General features: G+C 32.3%; 1 protein-coding gene and 1 pseudogene across 1 annotated transcript; one reads left to right on the forward strand and one right to left on the reverse strand.

The window, feature by feature from the left end:
• The window catches only part of LOC145064267 (large ribosomal subunit protein uL2mz, N-terminal part pseudogene), a 74,330-nt pseudogene extending 70,878 nt beyond the window's left edge, over nucleotides 1–3,452 (forward strand).
• Nucleotides 3,453–4,474: 1,022 nt separating this feature from the next.
• On the reverse strand, nucleotides 4,475–9,369 carry LOC145101645 (Tetratricopeptide repeat (TPR)-like superfamily protein). Its single transcript, XM_079038894.1, has 5 exons — nucleotides 7,699–9,369; nucleotides 7,237–7,421; nucleotides 6,659–6,829; nucleotides 6,101–6,556; nucleotides 4,475–5,050 (listed from the first exon to the last, which is right to left on the reverse strand). Exons 1-5 carry the CDS (start codon nucleotides 9,185–9,187, stop codon nucleotides 4,592–4,594), a joined length of 2,760 nt encoding a protein of 919 aa, XP_078895020.1. The 5' UTR covers nucleotides 9,188–9,369; the 3' UTR covers nucleotides 4,475–4,591.
• Nucleotides 9,370–10,123: the final 754 nt, after the last annotated feature.

Genomic DNA, 10,123 nt, shown 5'->3' on the forward strand with positions numbered 1-10,123 from the left:
CTGATACCCACTTGTAACACCGTAAATTTTCAAACAAAATTTTCATTTTTAAGACCATATAATTCTTAATATCACATTTCCAAAACCACAATGGTCATATGATTTACATTCAATTCACATGTAAATCATATATAATTCACATATAAATTACATGTGATTCACATGTAAATCACATATGAATTACATGTGATTCACATGTAAATCACATACGAATTACATATGATTCACATATAAATTACATGTAATTCACATGTAAATCACATTTGATTCACATGTAATTCACATGTGGTTCACATATAAATCACTTGTAATTTATATATGATGTCATATGTAAATGTGATTCATATGTGAATTGCATGTGATTCATATGTTAATCACATGAAAATCACATATGCATTTTTGTGAGTGCTTTCGCATCAATAATTTTTTTTTTAATTTTTTTTGTAGATTTGAAAAAAATTGTGGTAATATTGAAAAGGTGAAAAATGATAAATTGAAGAAAATAAGGAAATATTGACACGAAGACATGAAAACGTTTTGAAATTTGTAGCGTTTTTTATTTTTTATATTTTATTTTGTATCGAATAAAATACTTGTACTGTTATGTTTATAGATTAATTAATAAATAGGAGATTTGTTGTGATTACTTACGAATATTATAGTATAAGAAATGTACGTACGTGCATTTGAAAAAATATGCACATATGCACCTAAAAATTGGCTTTTAAAAAAAATGCAGTTTGTTATAAATACAGTTTTTTTCTAAAAAAAATGTACCTTTTAAAAAAAAGTTTTTTTATTTAAAAATGCAGTTTTGTAAAAAAAAAAATTGCAGCTTTTTTGAAAAAAAAATTGCAGTTTTTTAAAAAAAATATATTTTTTCAATTTTTTTTCAAAAATTCATGTTTTCTATAAAAAAAATTAAAAAATCTGCATTTTAAAAAAAAAAACAAAAAATTCTATTTTTAAAAATATATGAAAATTTTATTTATGATGTAAATTTTTAGACATTTATATTAATATGTTAAATAACACAAAAAAATTAAACATTAAATGAGATTGGTAAGATGACGATCTTGTCCTTGATGAATTACTTTTATTTAACGCTCCACTTTTAGTTCTTGGATTCTCGGGAAACTATGAGTTCTCAACCGATCTAAACCCTATATATATATATATATATATATATATATATATATATATATATATATATATATATATATCTTTACTATATTATTAAGGATATTGTCAATTTCTTGAGATTTAAGAGGTACTACACATGCTGCATAATATACAATCAATTTATTCATACCTTTTAATACTCCTATCACATTTCCGTTTTACAAATTAATTGCATTAAATATTCATATTTTCGTTTGACAAATTAATGACATTAACATTGACGTTTCATAAATTGAATCAAAAAAGTAAACATACTATTTTTCTCCTCTGTCCTTTACACTCGCATTTTCCCTCAAACAAATAGCAAAAACCCTATTTTGAAAAGCCGACATCGCACCTCATCCGCCTAACTCATCGTCATCATCACCATCGGTAGTGAATCACCACCCACTCTCCAACTTTGCACCTCTCACTGTATCTGTATCTGATCGCCGTCGCCGCCACCTACTGTGCTCTCACAACACTTTTTTGGTGACAGGAAGCCACCACGTTCTCTCTTTATCTCCTCTGTCCTCTACACTCGAACCACTCGCTTGAGATTACTTCGAGGATTAGCAACTTTCAGATGAGATCCAAGCACTCTATCAGCCGTAAGTTTTTTTTTTCTTTAAATGCAAAGTTGAAGTTGAAATTGTCATGTTCAAGAGAAATAAATTTGAAAAAGGGGCTCAATGAAGATTGAATTTGATGTCAGAATTAATGTGCAAATACAAATTCTTTGTTCCAGTTTTGATGTCAAACCTAGCTCTTTGAAATTATTACATGTTCGAGTGTTGTCTGTGTGTCTCTAGCCTCAAAACCCACGTCTGTATAAGGTCAAAATGCTTAAGGGTATCGGTAGTCTCCCAAGGCAAAGTTCTGTTTTTGAGGTTTCAGCTCTGCTGGGATATTGGTTCTCTCAGAGTATTAATTTGGTAATAGTAATGCCGAAAACATGTGTTTTATGAATTGTTGATGAAACAGGTGACTTTTTGAATTTGTTTGCTTGTTGCTCTTCTTGTTGAACCCTAACTTCAATTTTACAATAAGAAACAACCTTTTTGAAATCAGAAGCGAAACTTTCTTTGGCATTCCTAGACCCTGGTATACTCTTTTAAATAAAAAGAGTTGATTTTGTTCATGTACATTTCAGTAAACACTTATTTGTACATGTAAAAATGCAAATATATTGAAAGAATGAATCATATGTTGATAAAGTAAAAAAGAAATTGGTATTTAAAGTTGCATATTTTCAATTCAAGATGGATAATCAGTACTAGAGAGATGTCATTTCCAGCTTTCTTAATTTGACTGTAGAGATGTGGTGCTTAGGATTTGAACATTACTGATTATATTGTTATTTGAAATTCATCTATGATTTATCCAAACAAAAACAGTTTTACTGACTTTATCATATTCCTACATGTGCTCAAAATGTGAGCTCTGAAAGGCCACTTAGGCAATTCGTTACAGGTAAAGACAAGTCAGCAGGTAGAAATTCAAAGGGTCGTATCACAATTTTCCACAGAGGGGGAGGGGCAAAACGGTTACAAAGAAAAATTGCCCTAAAACGCAACACTTCATCAGTAGGTGTAGTTGAACGAATCGAATACGAACTAAATCGCACTTCACAGATCGCAGTGGTCAGATGGGTCGAAGGGGCAGCCGTTGACCGCCCGAAAAAAGTCAACTCCCTCCAAAAAGAACTTCACCCCACCCCCAAGATCCTACCCTCCATCTCCATCAAAGGTCAGTTTTCATTCTCTTCAATTCCCGGAATGTTAGAAGACAAAAAGGTGGAATCTTTAAGGCCTAAAACAGATCATGTAGTGGTTGGACTTTCAAAAGGTAGTAGGACCTTGAGTAGTCAAAGTCAAACAGGGATCCACATGAGAAATGTTAAGGATATTTTATTGTCTGCTTTTTCATCTTCAAATGGGAAAAAAAGACATGACGCTCCTTATTCGTTTGTGAACGTGTTGGGTGTTCCAAGAATGGCGGTGGCAGGGGCAAAACCGAAATTTTTTGTTCCAAGAATGAAAGATGATGTGAAGGGGAATGAAAGTTTGTTGCTTTATGAAGTAAAAATGTGGGATAAGGATAGTGTTGTGTGGGGGCATAAGATTAAACGAAAAACAGATGTTTCTTGGGAGAGTTTGAGACAAAGGGGGATTTTAGAGGTTGTTAATGAGTCAGAGTCAAAGTCAAAGGTGAGAGAAAGTGAAAAGGTGGAAAAAGATGGGAAATTTGGAGTGGATCGAGCTCCTGTGAGTTATATATTGGCTACCTAAGTGTCGATTTATCAGTTACCTAAGTGTCGATTTATCTGTTACATGTCTGTTGTGACAAAAAAATAACATAAATCATAATTATATTGAAAAAACAAATATTTAATCGGGTTTGTAATCAAGAGTGTATATTTATATATTATTATTTTAACATTAACACAGTTTGACATAATCGGGTTTGTAATCAAGAGTGTACATTTATATATTATTATTTTAATTATACTGATAATTGTTTATATGTAGTAAACTATTTGTGCAAAAGAATTAATCGTCTCTACAATTTAATTTTTGAATAAAATATCCGCACTCGGCGCTTGGCGCGGGTAAACGGCTAGTGTGTATATATATATATATATATATATATATATATATATATATATATATATATATATATATATATATATATATATATATATATATATATATATATATATATATATATATATATAAGCTTCTTGTATAATTTAAAATCGGTTAAAATTTAATTGAATAAAGATAACTTTTATAATATAGAAATTTGTTATAAATATTTTAATGAAAAAACTAAAATAATTTAATAAGTAAATGTAAAAATTAAATAACTTAAAATGTAAACAAAAAGAAGATAATATAGAAATTTGTAAATGTAAAAATTAGAAATTTGTTATAAATATTTTAATGAAAAGACTAAAATAATGTAATAAGTAAATGTAAAAATTAAATAACTTAAAATGAATACTAAACAAAAAGAAGATAATTATTTTTGTAATGGCTCTTCTGAAATGTTTGTTATACTTGAAATTCAAGTCTCACGTGGCATTGAAATGAATTTTGATACATTTGAAAGACAGATCTGAGTGGTGTAAGGGGCGGTGTTCACACCTATGCCTATAAACAAATACATTAGCCCAATAAATAAATATATGAAAATAAGTTATAATTTGCACTTACCCTAAAATCAAATTGAAAAGTAAAGCAACAAAATTGTGGGTTTCTTTGGATCGATTAGGTACAATTCAAAACTAATGATATCCCAACACCAAAAAGACTCGTAGAAAGAAATACCAATAACAAGTTTTTTACAATACAGTTTTTTAAACGATTCCCAACTAAAACATTCAAAAATACAAAAATTCAAAACAATTTAAACTCAAGAAAAAAAACTAGTTTCCTTGTCGCATTCGCTTAATTCTTTCAAGTGCACCAAGACGACTACCAGCATCACCATTTTCATTATCTTTTTTCACTTGTTCTTCTTCTTCTTCATCTCTTTTTCTCACAAGTCCTCCAAAAACAGCTTCCGGAACATCTTTCTGTGAGATCTCAACTTTCCCATCATCATCATCATCATCATCATCACTCTCCGGAAGCTCAATCTCTTCCTGGTTTTGGATTCCGGAGGCGGTTTCCGACGACTGTACACCGCCACTCACAAATCCAAGCTTCCGGTTGCCGGAATCCAAGGTGGTGGTGGTGGTGGTGGTGGTTTTGGGGGCGGCAGGTGCCAGCTGTCTTTCTAAGGCGGCCATTTCGTCTTCAGGGACACCGGCTTTCTTTAATGCGTCCATGGCTTCATCGACTGTAGGCTTTTGCATTAAGTACTCAGGTAGCATCACGTGTGTCTGTAACAAACAATTGTTAACAATATGATTATAGTATATCTATTTTTTATGACGATTATACCCCTCTGCCATTACTATTTAACATGTGGATAACCAAAAATGAAATATTAAGTTTTAGAAGGAATGAGAATCAAATTGAGATCTGATTGGTAGGGAATGGAATTCCTTTTGTAAATCTGCAGAATACAAATAATGACAAATGACAGAATCACCCTTCATTTCTTGTAGCTTCTATAGATACATGTTTGAAAATCAATTATAAATACTTGCAAAAAAGTTTAAATTACCCTTTAATAATAGTATCTTGTTCATGCAATCTTTTAAAAACCATTTTGGCTAAAAAAAGTATATTATAGTACATATTAGGATGAAAATGCTATTTTTTTTAATATATATATTTTTAGGAAAATTTTATTATAAATATTAGAGTAAATTACATTTTTCACCCCAGGGTACAGCAGATTTTTCTTTTCAATTTTGGTGCTCAACTGAGGTTCTTGTAACATTTTTTTGTCCTGAGTATAGCAGATTTTTGCATTTCAGGTCCCAAAAAGTCTTTTCTTGCAATTTTGGTCCTCAACCGAAGTTCTTGTAACGTTTTTGGTCCCGTTCCAATTAAAATGACTATAGTTGGTCCTTCAATATATCTGATTTTTCCAATTTTGGTCCTAAATTATATTCATTTTTTAAATAGGGAATAATAATCTTAAATGAGGACCAAAACTGCAAGAGAAAACTTTTTGGGACAAAAAATGCAAACATCAGCTAAACTAAGGGACCAAAAATCCAATTCACTCTAAATACTTAAATTACTCTGTTAAGAAAAGAAAAATGCTTGGAATTGAACTCCATGTACTATTGAAATCCATCAGTCAAGGAAATTCATTAGTTCCAACAGATTTCCAACCAAACACTGGAATTGAATTCCGATTCCGGCCACATCCCTTCCAACCAAACACTGGAATTTAATTCCGATTCCGGCCAAATCCCACGAACCAAAAAAAAAAAAAAAAAAGTAAGCACATGACATGATGAGATAAGATAAGATACCTGGCTATGTCTAGCAGAAACACTCCTCTTAATCCTGAGCATATCTCTAAAAGTATCTTCATTCCCATGTTGCACTTCAAATTCATGCCATTTATTCCAAAAATCACCATCAGATCTGGGATCAGCCAACCAAGACGCATAAACATATATCTTTCTTGCCCTATCGATTTCTCCAAGACTCTTTTCAAGCTCTGCATATTTTATACACATCTTCATTGCATCCTTTTCTGGAAGTCCATCACTCACAATTGCCTGCTCATAAATCTCCCGAGTTTTTGGAACTCCAAATATTTCGGCTGCACGCGCGATGTATATTTCATACATGCTTAACTTCTCATTTGATGGAACAGCTTTTGTGCCTTGATCATATACCCTCATGGCTCTTTTAGCCAGACCATAATCTTCTTCCAGTTTTGCATATTGGATGTATAATGGCTTTACAACTTCTGCAGGAGCCTGTTCAATAATCACATATCAATAATATTATATAAGTTTGATTTTCTCAAATAATTTTTCAACATCATTCAATGATGAAATTAGACTTCCATTTTGGATTACCATTTCAACAGCATGTTCAAATAGTTCTCTAGCCCTTTCGAGTTTGGACTTCCCGTATCTTTTGACAAATTTAGAGAGATAAGTAACCCAAATATCCTTCACATGTGGGTATTTAAAGATCTTCACACCTCTTTCATACACCTTAAAAGCATCTTCAAAGTACTTGTTATCCTGGATAACATGCAACTCAGTCAAATTATAAGTTTTTGATTTCACACATTAACAAGTACAAACATAACATGCAGAGTTATATATAGCATTCTACTTTCAATTTCATTGCTTTGATTAAAAAGAGAAGGGTTAAATGCAAGATAATAAAATATAGCAATGTACTTTCTACTATTTTGTACTTTGAGAAATCTACCCAAATATAGCAATGTCATCAAAATACAAAGCAATATCTATTGGTGTAATTAGTTGGGTAGAATTTTCAAAGTAACCTGTTGTAATAACAAAAAAGTAAAAATACAAAATGCTACAATTGAGTAAATTTTGAAAGTACAATACCTTAATATATAGCCTATAATAAAGAAATAAATGAAAGTACATGATAAAGAAAACAAGAGTAAGTTTCATACCTCTAATAGCATTGCATAGTTTATAATAATTTGTGGAGTGGCAATACGAAGATCCAAGATCCTCTCATAAACAGCACGAGTGGATTCCAGAGTGCCTAAACTTTCCTCTAAATCCACATAAAAAGTCCAAAGTCTCAAGGATTTGTGCAACTTTATTTGCACTGGTTCATTGCCATCAGCAGCCACTGATTAAAAAAAAAATGTAAGACTCCAAACCATCAATTGTAAAATATAATACATGCTACAGCCTACAAAGTTTAAAGTAAAAAAAAAAAAGCAATTCAAGATATCTGCATGCTGTTCCTTTTTAATTCAATGGACTTAATCTCTACTTAATAAAGATATAACAACTGAATATGAAATATTGTCCATTTTACCCTTCTGTGTAGAAATGATCAAATAATTCTGTAGCAAATATTTTCACATGGATTGTTATGATGAAAAAATATAAGCAAAGCTTACCTCTGCGTTTGACCTCAACAGAAGGTTCAGCAGTAGCCCGTCTCATTAATTCCAAAGCTCCCTTGAAATTTTTATGTCTAAGTTCCATTTCTGCCCATTCACACCACACACTAGCCAAATTATCCACAGCTTTATAGTTCACTTGCACAGCCTTATCAAATATCACCCTTGCATTACCAATATCCTTGTGACTTTCATACAATTTGGCAAATGCAACCCATAAAGTATGAGGTTTCCCAACAGCTTTCATTGGATCAATTGTTCTTACAGCCTCAGTGTATGTCAATATCTGCTTTGTGGGGTTCCCTTCAAATATCTTCACTCTTCTATGCCATTGTTCCACATTATGAGGGTTTTGGCGAAGAAGAACACTATTAGCAAGTTCAGGCCTTCTATCCATAAGATGCTCAAATCTTGCTATCCTCAAATTAACATCCTTGTAATCAGAGATCCAAAATTTCTTAAGTTTTTCCTCCAGCTTTCCCACATCAAGCCTATCATCTTCTTCATCTTCATCTTCGATGCCATTCTCTGTCTCACCATCTTCCTCTTCATCTTCACTCTCAGTCATGGTTTCCATCCTCAAAGCAAGCACGCTTTCTTCAAACTGTGAGTATGCATCAAAGATTACACTAAAATCTCTTACTGTCACAACAGTAGTCATCCCTTCTTCAAATATATCTCTGGCTTTCTCTAACAACTGCCTCCTGATATAATAATCTGCTAATGAAGTCCATAGACGACCCACTTCATCTGTAAACTTCCTGATACCACCTCTAATGATAGCATCCACATTCAAACCTGAGATCTCTGTAGCATGTTGGGTAAGCAAATCACATAGCTCTAACCATAGCCTATGTTTAGTCTTCCCCTTAATCGAATAGAATCTATCATCGTTTAAGACGCCAGCTAATCTCTCAGCTGCTTCTTGCCATAGCCTTGAATTCAACAAGAACTCAATGAGATTCTCGATATGACCAGGGTCATACTTCAGATACCTTCTGTAAACCCTAAGTGACGTCTCGATAGGAACACCCCTTTGGCTCACGAAAACCAAATATGGCTCCCAAATCCTTTCGTGTTGTGTCACAGGCAATGCACAGAGAGCTCTATCAAAGGTCCTACGAGTTCGAGTAACCAGCTTCTGCTCAGTTAAACTAGTCAAGTACATGATCCAAATTCGAGGCATTTTGTGCATTGTAACTAAAGCTCGTTCAAATGTATTGTTTAGGGTTTGGTACTGGGCGTGAGAAATAGGTAAATTGCGTACCAATTCGAGGCGTTCGCGGAGGTAAGCATGCCATAGTTTGTAGCTTCCGGGAAGGGCTTTAAGAGCTCGTTCATAGATTACTGCTCTTTTCTTGAAAGGGGATTCGGTTCGTGCAATTAAGTAACGCCACCATAGCTTCAGACTGAAGGGGTTTCTGAGGAGCTCTTCCTCGTACAGAAGATCGTCTTGGCTAGGATACAATTCGCTCGGAATCGACATTGATGAAATTTTGTATATCAGGTGAGAACTTACTTGTAACTGAAATTAGCAAAATCTAAAATTTCAAATACAGATGGACTCTTCAAAGATCGATCGACACTGTTACCATTAGAGAAATGCGTACTTCTAAACCCTAGAAGCTTAAAGAGAGAGATCTCTCCAGAGCGTAAGAAATAAGAATAAAAAAATAAAAAATAAATAAAAAGATATCCGTTTCCATAAAAGGTTTTGCAAGATGTGTGATTTGAAAAAAAAATTATCTTAATTTATCAAAAAATATCAAACTAAAATTTATTTACGAAAAAACATGATTTATTGGCAAAAATTGCGAGTTGACCATTTTTTCCTGGTTTACCAGTTTCATTACTTATCTGATTCATTAAGGTCTCATTATTTTACCATAATTTACGAATAAGTTACAAACTAAAATTTAGTGATGAATTAGCAATTTTTCTCCATATAGCATACATTTTATCAATTTCATTGTTGATTTAGACACGTAGTCATTAGATTAGTTGATAAGATGGATACGTTGAGTTATATAATACTACATTTACTGTGAATTGATATTTATCTCATCGACTCATTTATAACCAGGGTTGTAAAAATCTCGATTAGGTCCCGATTAATCTCTAGGCGCTACTTGACCGATTAGAGAGCGTCTAGCAATTAATTCATGCATACAAAATGACTAAAACAGTAGAACTCGATGAAATTTTAACACTTTGAAGAAGTTATATCTCAATAAAAACTATTTGAGGTATGATTAGTGTTGCATTTATCATATTAACTTATTTTGTTATGATATTAGTTATATTTATGAACTTTTATATGATATTAGTCATATTAAATTTTTCAAAATCTAACAAATTAGCAATTAATGGTCCCCGATTAATCTTCGTCTATCCGATTAATCACTTGACCTCAGTCCACCGA

Source organism: Lactuca serriola, chromosome 1 (genome assembly GCF_051521515.1).
Source record: "Lactuca serriola cultivar US96UC23 chromosome 1, Lser_US96UC23_V15, whole genome shotgun sequence".
Classification (NCBI taxonomy): domain Eukaryota; kingdom Viridiplantae; phylum Streptophyta; class Magnoliopsida; order Asterales; family Asteraceae; genus Lactuca; species Lactuca serriola.

Coding starts and splice junctions, on each gene's coding strand:
- LOC145101645 (XM_079038894.1), bottom strand. CDS start 9,187: ATGTCGATTCCGAGCGAATTGTATCCTAGCCAAGACGATCTTCTGTAC. Junction 6,830..7,236: donor ACTATGCAATGCTATTAGAG/GTATGAAACTTA, acceptor CATGTTATCCAG/GATAACAAGTACTTTGAAGA. Junction 6,557..6,658: donor TTGAACATGCTGTTGAAATG/GTAATCCAAAAT, acceptor ATTATTGAACAG/GCTCCTGCAGAAGTTGTAAA.